Genomic DNA, 14,897 nt, shown 5'->3' on the forward strand with positions numbered 1-14,897 from the left:
TATCTTCTGCTGTTGCTCAGATGAAATAAAATTATACTCCAAAGCGTTTTGGCCAAAATAACCGGCATAACTTTTTTATTGATGAGATATAAAATATTTATCAACATCAAATGAGACTATTACTTGTTAGTGATTATTAAAAATATTTATGGTTTATTAAGTCACGAGTGTTATAAATACAGAGGATGCAAGATGTGAGTAAAAATTATGATTACAACACTGGCTTTGCAAGTAAGATGGATGTAAACTCAAAATTGTAGGTGATTCAGAAGTCCATCTGCAGTATGTTTTGGGTACAGTCTGTAATCAGTAGAAACATTCCTCTAAGCCATTGGTTACAAAACACTTGGCAAGCACTTTTCAAAAGCACAATTTTAGATATTAGGTCAATATTGTCTATGTTTTTTGTGTTTTCCCCTCCCAAAATACTTAAAACTCCTGATGATGATGGCAGCAAGAGATTGTTCAAAATAAAATTTGCCTTCCATTGCTAAAATGTGCATGAAGACGAAATGTAAGGAACAAAATGATGCAAATGGACGATAATACTCAATGCATCACTTTGCCGATTAATGTACCCAGGTGCTTATTAATTGCTTGGGTAATGTTGATCTGTGTAATGTGTGTTTGTGGTCTTAATGTTCTTGCATACTTTCAGCACTATATTAATGACAGTCCTAAAATGAAGTGTGTTTGGATTATTTCTAGCATTCACAAGCTGAACAGCTGATTTTTTTCTTCTTGGTTTTACGACAGTAGAAATTTTGAGCTATTCGAATTATAAATAGGTATTTATCTGGTATTTATCTGCTCACTGTTTCTTGGATACAATGGTCTATTCTACAATATTGTATTGAGTTAAACTAGCACTTTTTAGGATTGTGTTGAATATTTAGCATTTGTGGTTCAAATAGATCTGTGAACACATAAGAACATGTCTGTGTCTACTTTAACCCTTATAGCATGGCAAGAATGACTGCACCAGATTAAAGGGCAAAGCAAACCATAACATTTACATCCATTAGAATAGGATTTTTTTAAATTGGCTAATTGCTGCACTTATTTAATGCTGCGCTGTATATTAGGTTTTTGAATTTACAGATCATTAGTGCACACAGAGTATGGCAGGAAAAGTTTATGTTTTCAAAGGGCATTCAGTACTTTATGGGTTAACATACCTGTAATGGTGTGTTTGCCATTAATGGAGCAACCAATATTAATCTGAATTAATTAGAAATTAATATCCTATGTGCACCAGCGTGATACCATATTTATACAATTTGTGGTCTACTTCCCACAATAAACAAGTGTTCTGCCTGCTTGGGAGTAAGAGTCGTACAGATCTGATAACACACCGATAATATTTGGAACAATAAAAGTGCGAGGAAATGCATTTGCTTTCCTTGTATTAATGTAGTTTATTGCTTTTTTGGAGATTTTGTGTTGGCGCTTGCGTCAGTGGGACAGAAAGGTATGCAGCACAGTGCAATTATATGTTTTTAAAGTGTGCTATTTCTATGGCATGCTGCTAAAATTCTTTGTGCCCCCTGCCCTCCATGAAGGTGTGGTATTTTTGCACAGTAGACATTACTGTGGTCACTATGCTACTTCCATTGTAGCTCCATTGAACAATGACATGTTTGCACTGGCTTTGTGAAGAAATGCATTCTGTATACAAATACACAGCAGATTGCTTATGCTTTCCTCTGTGCTTATTGTCAAACATTGGGTTAATGTAAAGTTTGTGTTCAGAAAGGATGCAGAATTCTCACACTGACAAGTGCAAAGTGGCTGGGTCTATGCCGAGGCAGATTTTGCAGGTTCTGTTGGTACATGCTGTGGCCAGTTGACACAACCCCACCAAAAAACAGGATCCGACGCAAATAAATGTGAAATGTGTCGGGCTGGTCAATACCATATGATCCAGGCCATTGCACATGATAACATTTCTTCTAAGCAGCACATCACAGATGAAATAGATTGTAGGTACGTACTGTCAGTACAGCATATAACAATATCAAGGGCTGGTCATGTGCGATTGATGGAGCTAGGTGCACGGTTGCTCCTCCCGTTTGTAAACAGAAAAGATTAAAAAAATGTTTTGCCATTAAATATGTGCAACCGCCTTTTAAGGGGACGGGTCAGAACTAAAACAAACATCTTGTTTCTATTTAAAATGTTCTCTCGGATGATTTGAAAGTCAAAGGGGCTGGGTGCAGCCATGTCGTGTTTTATCTGAAGAACTGTAAGTGTGGCGTCAGGAGAGTGTGTGTTTCTGGACTGTGAAAACCTGGGAAAAGACCATGCTTATACTGCCTATACAATGCCAGGACCTTCTAATGTGACAGCATAATACAGTTTGCAAGTACCATTTGAATGCCATTTTTTGTGTGCGAGTTCTGGCGGGTGAAATGCAATATCATTAAGTCGCTGCGTTTGATTTGAACGTTAGATAAGTTGAATTTAAATTATAAGGTGAAAATGTATGGCAACTAGAAACACGTGAAGTGCAGAAGTTTAGTCTATGAATAATTTTTAATTGTGTTAATTGTAGGTATTAGACTAGCCGAATCTACGAAGTGTAGCAAAAATTACTAGCGCTTGGTCTTTGGTTGCATGGTAAATATATATAGGCAATTTATTTATTAAATCTACACACAATGAAACTGCATATTGATGAAATCTGCAACCGCAGTTGAACCTGGTCTTCAGCCATACAGTAATTAGGCAGAAATGTTTTTTGTTAAATATTTTCAACTTGTATTGTGTGATTACCAAATCTTCAGGAAACACTTGCAAGAAAGCAACTGCCAGCAACACTGCGTCTGCCGAATGGTTAATTTAACATCAGAAGCAATTCTGAGACAGCCTTGCTTTTGGACAGTAAAAAGGGTTTACATTGGGTTAACGGAATGCAGGGAGACAGCCAGCTGTTGGAGCTCGCATTATTTGAAGGAGACCATGATTGGAGGAGCTGTATTTCAGAACAGTTTCTGCAATGGCTTTGACGCCGGTTAGCCTTTCTACAATTGCTTCAAGCCACATTGTCGTATTGCTTTGTAGCAAGCAATTCATGTCAACACAGTAAAGATATTGGTGTTTGCACAGGGGAAGTATTTGTCATCATACTTCTAGTGGATCCTTAGTTTTCAAGTTAGGTACGAAGGCATAAAACCCCCCCCCCCTATTAAATTCTCCCTAATCATGATTCCTGAACTCTCCGCTTTATTCTAAATTTGCAAGGGAGAGAAAAAAGCTGCCACTTTGCAAAATTTAGCAAAAGTGCAAGTAATGTAGCTGGATCAATATGTAAAACCTATTAACCAATCCAGACTTTTAAATTTTAAAAAGGTAAAAATGACAAGAGAGCCCTTAGTAAAAGCAGCTTTCAGGTTATGGTGCAGTCTGTATTTAGATTTTAATCTCTTTTTGTTTTTAAAACATAGAATGGTGCTTGCCTTTAAATTGTTTTGAGTGAAGCTATACAGATCTGACTTCTGGGAAACACAGTTTAGTTTTCAAAAGAGTAAAAAAAGCCATTGTGTATTTTATATAAAAAGATGTTAAAAAGGACTTCCTGTAGTGCTGTCAGTAAATATATATCATGAGATTTTCATTCTAGTCTACAGGAATTTTATTGAGAATACTAGAGGCAAAGTAATGGTAATAAACCTGTAGTAAAATAAATTCTGTTAGCACAATCTGTCATTTTTACAGTAACTTCTGCAAAGAAGCAAATGAACATTGTCCCTTTAAGCTTTTTCATGCAGTGTTTTAAGACTAATAGAAAATTGTGCTTTAAATGCTGTACTGTATATGGTTGTGGAATTTTGTCTCCCTCCTCCCAGTTTAGTGACTTCCCGCCTACTGTACCTGCATTGCTTCCCTTAGCCAGTGTAGGAATTGTCCTGTCTGCAGTGCTTTGCTCTGAGTGGCTACAAACCCACCAATACGATGACTGGTGAGGTCGGGGATTGCATATGTAAAGACCTGCTTCATATTAATAAGCTACAATCGGGACTTTAAGACCTTGATTAGGAGAGTGCGAGCCTGGTCCCAGCTGGCTTTGCCTATAGGCTGTCACCAGAGAACATTTGTGTTAATTGCGCCACTCTGTCAGGGAACTTTGATTTATTGCCAGGAGTGTGGGCTCGAATAATGGTGCTGAGCGCACATGGATTTGGTAGAACTTTGTCTCCCTGAATCTTTTTCTCTCCACTACGACGAAGAGTAGGTACACTTTTTTTTACATTCTGGGCTTTTTGCTTTGCAGGGCTGTAGGGAATTTGTTGTATATGTGTGTCTGTGCTGCCTGCTTGCATGTTTTGTGCCAGGATTACGTCCTACTCTTCAGTGCAACGGATGTTCTCTGAATTATCTCCAGATTCCCAGAAGCAGTCTACTGTTACTGCATATTGTGCTGCTATTTGTAATTTAGCCAAAGATGTGAGAAAGCCAAAGGAATGTGCAAGGTTTCTGCTGTCAAATGCTATATATATTTTGTGTATGTATGTGTGTGTGTGTGTGTGTATCTATTTATTTGTCTATATATACATTTTTTAACGTTTAATTTTAAGGAGATATGAGGATACGTTTTTTAAAAAAAAAGCTTTGTTGATTTTTTTGCTCAAAGCTAATTTGTACGATTGTTTTTTATAATCTGCTTAATGTAGTTGCATCCAAATGAAATTTGTACACAAGGCTTTTGTTTCTGAATCTAAGGGGAGATTTTTAACTGTGGCAGCTTGCAGCAAACAAGGGGGGGGGCGGCGGGTCGGGGGAACTGTACCTTGATCTCTGTTAGCTGACAACTTGTCTCAAGTTCTCTCACTTTTCATTGTATCATTCATCTCTTTAAATGATCGCCTCAGTTCAAGTCAGCAACAGGCTCGGGGTATAGGAAGAACGTCACAAACCTGTATGAAAATACCTTCACATCTCAAAATGCCTCGAATGGAGTTTTCTCCTGCTGTTCAGCTGCTTTTGCATATTTGCACAGAGCTTTAAATATTGCAAGAGGTCAGATGTTCCATTTGAAAGATGTAGGATGTACACTGTGACAGACAACCTTGCATTTACAGGAAGGATGGCTATTTAGTGTGTTCATTTGTATGTATTTTGCTGCACTCTTTTGTTGTCAGAGCCTCCTGTGCTACAGTAATTAACCTGCAGTAAAAATAAAACCCTTGCGACTCCTGATTTCATTCCCTCCCAAAGCTTTTTTTTATTGACAAGTCCCTGGCTTTGTGTTCGCCAAACCTTACCGAGCTGCAGAAGCCTGCCTATAATATTTTAATTGGAGAGACTGAGGAAAAAAAACAATATATTTTTGATCTGCTCAGAGTGTGTGTCTGTGCCACTGTGGTTAAGCTCTCCAGAGGAAATAGGCGATTACACTGAAGCAGTTTGTGCAGTATTATCTCTTTTACATTCACTCGCCTTGTATTAAATTGTCATTGTCCTAAACCGAGAAAGAAATGAATTGCAGCTTTCAATACTGCCTGACAGTGAAATATTTACCCCCTGTGTCCCCAATCATACTTCACGTGTGTTTGATAGTGTGGCTTTGACATGAACAATCTCGCTGGCTTGATGCTCAGTTATTGCATCTTCCTTTGCTTTTCCCTCTCTGGACTTTAAGCGACAAAAAAGTTGCGCATCAGATTCCTAACATTACTTTCTCTCCCCGCCACATTTCCGTTAAAATGCCTGTTATCAAGTGTCACCTCAAATGTAAGCGAAATGTAAACTGATACAAGCCACATTAAAGGGCGGTGCAGCGAGGCAGATTTAGCTTTGCTTGACAAAATGGCCTTTCCTTAAATGACCGCTCAAGCTGTCATGGCGCGAGCTGGGCGCGTTTGTTCATTGCGGCGGCCGCTTTACTGTACCCATATGGAGCTATGTAATTGGCTTCAGATTGTATTAGTCAGTAGAGCCTTACAGATCAGCACTGTCAGGTTTTAACATTAGTATGAATGACACCTGTCCAATCAATCATGTGGCCACAGCTCCACAGATGGAATGGGTCTTGCCTGCTTCAACATGCTGCTGAATCACAGCACATACTTGGCTTAATTTGTATTATTGTTCTTTCTGGAAATCAAGAGGAAAGGTTCATTCCGCACTTAAGGGCAGTGCTCAGACATAAAGTGCATGTATGGGGGGTGGGTGGAGATAGCTGGCGTAATGGCAAGTGCTATAATTGGCTTTACTGTGTTAAACTAATCCCAGCAGGTTACACAGATAAGACATTTCAGAACAAGTATATGTCCAGCTTCACTTGAGGCCCAATCCCGCTGTTGTCCAGTTGTCCAGTCTGCAAATTCTCAAGCAGATAACTCAAGGGGTGACTTTATACCTCACTGCTGCTAAAGATTCACCTTTCTATCTTGTCTTTTCTTAGGCTATTCTGCCTGTTCATGCATTATTCTTTGTCTAACTTATAAATTACCTTGATGTAAATATATATTTAAAAAATATTTTTGCACAAGATATTAAAACACAAACATTAGAAATAGCATTAACTTGGTATATTTTTATGCTCATTTCAATAATTTACATAAAACATGCATTTAATATTTAACTGGGCAAAGGCTCCAGCGTTTATTAATTGTGGTTACATTCTGTTTGTAATACTTTTTTTTATCATGATGGTGCCTCAGATAACATAGAAAGTACAAAATGTTTTAACTGTCGTAATTGTCCTGTTCAGCTACTCGGTAAAATGATGAGAGCTTTGAAATGTTGATATATTTTGAACAGGCACGAGCAATCATTTCTGGAGGCAGCTTGTTACCCAGTGTGAATAAAATGCCAAGTTTTACATCAGTGAAACTCAATGATTCATACTTCGGATTTCAATTCAAACAGCGGTAAGCCACACTATGGCATCTCAGTGTTTGAATTTTTTTTTTCCTTGCGACAGTGTTGGATAATTCAACCGAGGAGACATGCGTAAAATGACTACCTTTTCCCAAAGTCAATTTAGTGCAGCTATTTCATTTTCATTCAGTCTGCTTTAGGCAAGCATGCAATCCAGAGGGTTATTTTTTCAATTTGTTACAGTAAGAATATTAAAGAATCCATTTTTAAGCACTAAGATTTTATTTTTTATATACCCCAAAAAGTTTTAAAGCTATTTCAAATAGTTAAAGGCTATTTTATTTTTTAAAGATTTTATTTTAAAAAAGGGGGTTTACATGCAAAAGCTTATAAGTTTGAGTAATTCAATAATGCTTCAGCTGGCTGCTGCTGCTGAACTCCAGAATAGTCCCCGTGGATTTTGTAATTAATATATGGACCTTTTTGTCAAGTTCTTTTTTTAATTCCTCAGCTCAAGCTTGGGTAGGAAGCCAGATTTGAATTTTATGTTGGACCGTATAATCTTCAGTTGTGGCCACAGTAGACCTTCAAACAGTTATGTTTTGTTAGCACATTTTGAAGGAACAGCAACCACTGCAGTGATCCTTATTCTTTTTAATCAGCATCATAAATTACAATTTAGTCCCCTGTATGTGCCTCAAATTTGTCTTGACAGAATGATGCTGGTGTTCAGTAGCATGTCACCAAAACCCATCTCACAAAGCACTGATAAAGGCAGATGCTAGTTAGCCCTGACGGAGTGCAGGAATGTAGCCATTCTGTGCCAATAGCTGCAACTTTCATCCTCGTGGAAGGCAGCAGGTCATACCCTTATTATTTTTTCTTTTATTTCCCCTTTTTTCCCTTTCAGATTGAGCACAGTGAGTTGGGTTAGGTCAGGTTGTTTGTGTGCACGATATAGGTTACTCCCTAAAACAAAACAGTTAGGTCGAAATCTAGTCAGCAGCTGGTGTGCGCAATGCAAGAAACAGGCTTGCGCCAGAAGGATGTGGACAACCCAAACAGACCAAACCAAAGCGAGAAGCGTTCTTCCGCTGGGTTCGGTTTGTTTCCTAAACAAAGAGCAGGGTACCTTAGGAAGGTCCCCACCCTACTAGTTAAAAAAATTGTCCAAGAATTATTTTTTGTTTCCAATGTTTATTCAAATCTTTCACTCTTTCCAAAAAAGAAAAATCAGATCATCAACTTAATACTAACTTGAATCTGAAACGGGTTTGCTGGTATGTTTTTTAAACTGTGCTGGTTCAAGCTCTTATTTTATTTGGATTACAAATATACTTGATGTGAAGCAGTTTCCGATACACGTTAACGGGATAGGTACAGTATAACTCCAGACTCTAAAATCCACTAAAGCCAAATGTCATACCACTTGGGCTGGGCATCGGGTGCATTAAAACTCCAATCTGACTTGAGTCTAGGTTTAAAAAGTGCTACGGTGGTCTGTTGGAAGATCTAGCTACTTTACAAACTTAACATTGGGTCTTTTTAATGTTATGGGAAAGTGGTTGCTCCAGCCCACTCTCCCCTAATGTTAAAACACACACCAGGCGAGGAGAGCTTTATCCTGGCATGCAAAATGTGATTTGCAGCCTGCAGTATAACTTCAGTCTAGCCAGCTGTAGTTCATACTTTACAGCTACTGGTCTTAGACCCGGTAGTACAACTTTAGAGATTTAATCAAAGTAGAGCACACCTGATTAAAACTTGAGGACAAAATTCTTTTAAAGAAAGCATGCTTTGAGACCCTTAAGAAGGAAAGGAAGTAGATTACAATACATGGGTGACTTACACCCTTTCAGGTTTAGCAATTTATGGAGATATTATGGACAAACGCACTCACCATTTTAAGCATCTGCTCATTAAGGTGATGAAAAACCTGCAATTCTTGAAAGACATGCACATCTATAGGTGTCCATTCGACCATATGTATATTCTCCAGTCTTCCCTATGTTCACCTTAAATCAAATCATTTCAGCTGGACTGTTTAAACGTAAAGCATACATTTTAAGGTTAACTATCATTTCATTACTGTAGAGAATAGTATTATTATTAATTTTGCAAGTTATTTAGTCATCCCTTGACAAAATAGGACAGCGTTGGAGACCGTTGGTCAACGCAGTTTTCAAGATGAAATAGAAGAGTCCAAAAAAAAAGCAGAATTTCAGATGAAGATTGGTTTCTGCTGGATTGACGCTAATATACCTGGAAGGAAGCTAGTTCGTGCTGAAGCATCCAGCGTCAGACAGGGCTGTGTGCCATCTGTCCCACCTGCTGCATAGTTTGTCCATCTGGTTATTCAGAGTGTGCTTTGTGGGTTTTACCGGAGCAGCTTCAGTGCCAATAGGCAAGCAAGCAGAGTAAATTATTTAAGCAGCCAATGTAAACTGAAAGCTCTCACCCTAGATGCTGGGGATTGTGTTAAATGCTTGAAAGCTTCTATTTGCATATAGATTTAGATACAGTATATAGATCATAGAGGAGATTACAACCAAATTATCTTTATCTGGATTGTTACAGGACAATTTTCTTGTCTGTATTGGACAACAGCAGGAATATTTCTGGATGGTACTTTTTGTTTTGCAGGAAGAGGAAGTTAAAAGGAGGTGATTTATTTGCAGCGTAGTAGCCCTTTAACAGAGCACTAAGTGTTGGCGAATTTGCTAGAACCTCTTTAGAATGTCAAGTCTGCGCATTTTATTATTCCCTGTCATCAACTTACTTGCTGAGCAGTCTCTGCAAATCTGATAGGGGATTTCAAATGGAAAAGAAACAATTGGAAAACATAGAACTAAAAGAGGGGAAATAAATCAAACAAGGAGTTTAAAGACAACACATCTATCTAGTCCATATGTCTGTGTTCCACATAGTTCAAAGAGAAATGCGCTGGTGAGTGTTTGAAATGCTTGAAATTTTTGTTAGTGGTTCAAAGGTACATTTTGAATGCCCTGTACCAACCGTATTCTTTTTAATTGGAGTGGATATATAAACTTATTTTTAAAAGTTCACTGAGTTTATAAGCGCAATAAATTCATCATTTCACCAGTTAGGACATGAGCCACTGCCTCAAAGCAAAATGTGTTATAGCTGAACATTTTAGCAAAAAAAAAATTTAACTTTTAATTTATTTTATTCTACAGGGACAGGGGGAGGTAGAAACTTTACTTTTCTTGATGTAACATTATAAAAGCTCCTGTCACAACTCAAAACCGATATAATTTCAGAACAGCAATGTATTGTTAAGTCACTTTTTCAGATAACTTTGACTAAGCCTACATGGGTTTTAATGCACATTGAATTGACAGTTGTAAATGCTGTAATAACTCCAAGAGCTGAAAATTCTAACGATCTGAGGTCTGAGACTTGCTGCTTTCGGACCTGGAATCTACAGAAAGTATGGCCAAGAAATTTGACTTGTGCCTAAAACGGGCATAGAGTTTATGCTTCTCCTGAGCCCTCAAAAGTAGGAACTGAAAAATTCCTGGGCAAACTCCGCCCATTTGTACTTGAATTTTGTTTGTAGGACCCCAATTTGCATATTTAAGGAAGCTAATGCCTGTTTCAGGCAGACACTCCGGACGACTAAAACTTGCCCAAGCCAACATGGAGTCTGCCGCAATTCTGGCATAGTTTGGGCATGGCAGATTGCGATGTGAAATTCGGAGATCTAACGATATTTTATGCCAGTGGAGGGTGTGAGTTGAATTTCTCAGTTTAAAATCTGATTGACCAATTGGAAATATATTGCTGCAGTGCTAGTACCCATATTTAGCCACTAGAGGCTGCTAGATCATTTTTATGTCACTAACTAGTCAGTGACTTAAATGGAGTACTGGCCGCAGCTCGCTGATAAAATTCAAATGCGGCCCGAACCTGAAAATGGATTGGGCTCCTGGCTGTGGCCTTGGGCTGTTCCGTGGTTGCGCTGCCATCTTTGCGCCATCTCCAGACCAATTGATCCGCATTACATTCCTTTTATTTAGTGCAGTGCCTTATTCTTTCCATATTTTTACTCTTCCTTCCCTCTCCCCCACCGCGGGGCACATGTATCTGGTAGGCCACATTTCCATGGGAACTGTCATCCTCCAGTACCTTGCTCAAGTGGCCATTCTTCGTGTGTGAGCCTTGGACGGTGAATGCTGGTGGGCTATTCAACTGCAGGAGACATCGTAACCAAGCCAAATCCTGACCGTGCCCGGCACCCACACATACACTTCTGGGATGAGTTACTGAATTACAAGCAGAAGTGGGTCCCCGGTTGGCCAGTGTTACTATTCGCCTCTCTAGCTTTGGAGGACTGAGACCAATTGTACAGCCGCTGCCCTGGCAGAGGGCAGAACCTTTTTAGCCTTTTAGACAACTAGTGCAAATAGTTTAGGGAGTTATAATCCAAGCGTTAACTGAAAAATGTATAATGATGCATGCAGATTTTCTACCAGGAATCACTAGATTTCTGAATAGAGTTTTGAATATTCATGTGTGGATTGAAATGAAGAGTATTGCTTGTAAAGCAGTTCTCTGTGTGAGCTGATCAAATAAAAAAAATGTTAGCTTAAGTGCTAGGCTCAAACGTTCCTCAAGAACAATCTGCAGCATATCTGTCTTACCATATTGTTACTGCACAATTTAACACTAGGCATACAGCGCAATATATCTTAGGATTGTAACACACACTTTAGCCAATGGATAGAAAAACTGAAAATGCTTGAAATACACAGGAAGACCATCAGCATCTGAAAGAGAAAAGATAGATTCTTGTTTCTGCAAAGGGACTCCATCCGCCAGATGAACTCACCTTTTCTCTTTCAGATACTGGCAAAGCTGCTATTTACTTGCAGCATTTTCCAATTTAATTTAATATTGCCACCATTTCTGGTTTTACTTTTTACCTTGACAACCAACAGTTTCCATCAGTCCACGAACGAGAGTATTTTAACCTTAGGGCCACAGAAAGGAAGGGGGGGGTGGTGAGTCTCATCAAATTGATTCCCTTTTTGTGTACATCCTATCAGAATCTCAATTAGTTGTCATGATATGGAAATAAAATCAGTTCATCCTCTATGAAGGGTTATGGTGTCTTATTGCCATGCAGACCAGCTGTTAAAGGAACGGTTCTTGATTGGCTTCTCCCCTAGGTTTGTTCACGTCAAGCCTATTAAGATCAATTCCGATGAAAAGCCCTGCTGCGGTCAGTGCAGCATTCTGCATATTTTGTGACACCAGGTAGCCCCACATCACTAACTACAGCTCCCATGATGTGCTGTAATTCCCCACATGTTCAGCAACCTACACCTAGCCCCTTCTGAAGACATCACCATGCAGCCTTCAATTCTGAAGTGCATTATAATAGTCCCCGGTCAGCAGAAAAGTCCATCTGTTTTGGAAAAATAGGAAGACGTTAGGCTTTACTGATAGATGGGTTAAATCAACTGATTTAACTGATTTCCCTCCAGAGGTGATATTTTATTTATATGATAAAATGCTTGGAAAGTGATTAATTTGTCAAGGGAATGTCTTGTTACTGTAAATTTACTGAAACTGTAATAAGTGTATTGCTGCTACACAGATGGGGGAATGAAGAGGCAATGACTAATGAAGAGATGGAGATTCACAAAATGTTTTATCACGAGTTATTTAATTAAAAAAAAATACTTTTTGGTTTTAATTCAGATAAGTATAGAATTAGGTATTAGCATTTTTAGCAAGGCCTTCAAAATATAGCATTCACTGCCTGTTTTGTCAAGTAGATTAAGTTAATTCTACTGTCATTTGTAAAAGCTTCATTTAGCCACACACGAGAAGGATTGGCCATGCAAAATTGCTTCTAACCCTTTGCATTAGACATCTTGTACACAGTTGGTGGTGGGGGGTGGGGGGAAGGGAGTGTGCTGTGGGGTTACACATGGGTTAAGAAATAAATATAACAAATTTTTATCAAAAATATTTTTTTTTCAATGATCCGTAACAACATTTGGAGGAAGAGGAATATTATTTTATTTGTATACTATGTTATTCTATTACATAACCAAGACATGACACGTTCTACCAAAGCTTCTCCTAGAAAGGATGAGCAATTGTGCATTTTTTAAGAGAAAGAAAGAAAGACTTACATTTATATAGCACCCTATTATTATAGAATATAAAAATAGGGAGGTATTGCTTCAGTTGTACAAGGTATTGGTGAGACCGCACCTGGAATACTGCATACAGTTTTGGTGTCCATACTTAAGAAAAGACATACTTGCTCTCGAGTCAGTACAAAGAAGGTTCACTCGGTTAATCCTGGGGATGAGGGGATGGACCTATGAGGAGAGGTTGAGTAGATTGGGACTCTACTCATTGGAGTTCAGAAGAATGAGAGGCGATCTTATTGAAACATATAAGATTGTGAAGGGGTTGGATTGGGTGGATGCGGGGAGGATGTTCCCGATGATGGGTGAAACTAGAACTAGGGGGCATAGTCTTAGAATAAGGGGCTGCTCTTTCAAAACTGAGATGAGGAGGAACTACTTCACTCAGAGGGTGGTAGGTCCATGGAATATGCTGCCCCAAAAAGCTGTAGAAGCTACATCATTACATAAATTTAAAACAGAAATAGACAGTTTCCTAGAAGTAAAGGGAATTAAGGGTTACGGGGAGCGGGCAGGAATTTGGACATGAGTCTAGGTTCGGATCGGACATGGCCCTGTGGGTAGCGGAGCGGGCCCAGGGGCCGTGTAGCCTGATCCTGCTCCTATTTCGTGTGCCTAATTCTGTTAGATTCAGGAGATGGTTCTGTGATAGTAGATTGGCGGTTAGGATCAGATCAGCCATGATCTTATTGAATGGCGGAGCAGGCTCGAGGGGCCGATTGGCCTACTCCTGCTCCTATTTCTTATGTTCTTTCACGACCACCGGACATCCCAAATGAAGTACTTTTGGAGTGTGGTCACTGTTGTAATGTGGGAAACGCAACAGCCAATTTGTGTACAGCAAGCTCCCATAAACAGCAATGTGATAACGACCAGATAATCCGTTATTTGTTATGTTGATTGAGGGAGGAATATTGGCCAGGACACCGGAGATAGCTCCACTGCTCTTCTTCGAAATAGTGCCTTGGGATCTTTTACATCCATCTGAGAGCAGGCGGAGCCTCGGTTTAACGTCTCATCTGAAAGACGGCACCTCTGACAGTGCAGCACTCCCTCAGCACTGCACTGGAGTGTCAGCCTAGCTTTATGTGCTCAAGTCCCTGGAGTGGGACTTGAACCCACAACCCTATGACTCAAAGGGAGTGTGCTACCCACTGAACCACAGCTGACACTGTATAAACTGTAAACTAATAAGAGAGTATAAACTGAAGATCAGGATTGTTAATAAAGAAAGAAAAGAAACAACTAGCACCTTTCACATCCTAAGGACCAAAGCACTTCATAGCCAATGAATTATATTTTTAAGTGTAGCCACTGTTGTAATGTTGGCAAACATGGCAACCAATTTGCCCACAATGAGATAAATAACCTGTTAGTAACCTGATACTACCAGAAAGATCAGAAAACTTTTGTTTATAAACTTTTCTAAAATTTCTATTTATTAAAAACCATCAATAACCAAAGTAACATCAATAAAAAGTGACTGACTGACTGAACCACTTCTGTTCTCCACCAGGCTTCTGTTTTCCATCTGTCTCAACTCGGCATCTCCAACTGCATTAGGTCACCCTTCCTGCCTCCTTTTGCCATTTCCCTGTTGGCATGTTAAAAAAAAAAAAAAACTTACCTTCCGATGTGCCATCCTACCTGACCCTGGGCAAGTACAAAGACTTACAGGACCAAAATAATTGAGGCTGTATAACCAAAGTAACATTAATAAAGTATGTAACAAAATTGAGACAAGGACTTTAATATGTGGGGTGAGGATAGAAAGAATAGTCCACTATAAATGTGTAGACATGATTTAAATAGGCTGCAATCTAACACTAATCTATTAAACTCACCATGAAAAATTTAGTTTGGATCTTAAAAATGTAATGCAAT

At 39.0% G+C, this 14,897-nt stretch overlaps 1 protein-coding gene across 8 annotated transcripts in view; it reads left to right on the forward strand.

Moving 5' to 3' along the window:
* The window catches only part of esrrga (estrogen-related receptor gamma a), a 233,516-nt gene that overhangs the window by 134,075 nt on the left and 84,544 nt on the right, over positions 1 to 14,897 (forward strand). Inside the window, exon 1 of one of the 8 annotated variants that reach the window (XM_085981136.1) lies at positions 3,994 to 4,230. The exons of the other annotated variants lie outside the window; for them this stretch is intronic. Coding sequence (XP_085837262.1) covers positions 4,175 to 4,230 — 56 coding nt within the window. The 5' untranslated portion in view covers positions 3,994 to 4,174. Of the gene's footprint in view, positions 1 to 3,993; positions 4,231 to 14,897 lie in introns of those variants that run through there. 8 annotated transcript variants of the gene reach the window in all.

Source organism: Somniosus microcephalus, chromosome 3 (genome assembly GCF_052327205.1).
Source record: "Somniosus microcephalus isolate GS21.2 chromosome 3, FLI_Smic_1.0, whole genome shotgun sequence".
Classification (NCBI taxonomy): Eukaryota; Metazoa; Chordata; class Chondrichthyes; order Squaliformes; family Somniosidae; genus Somniosus; species Somniosus microcephalus.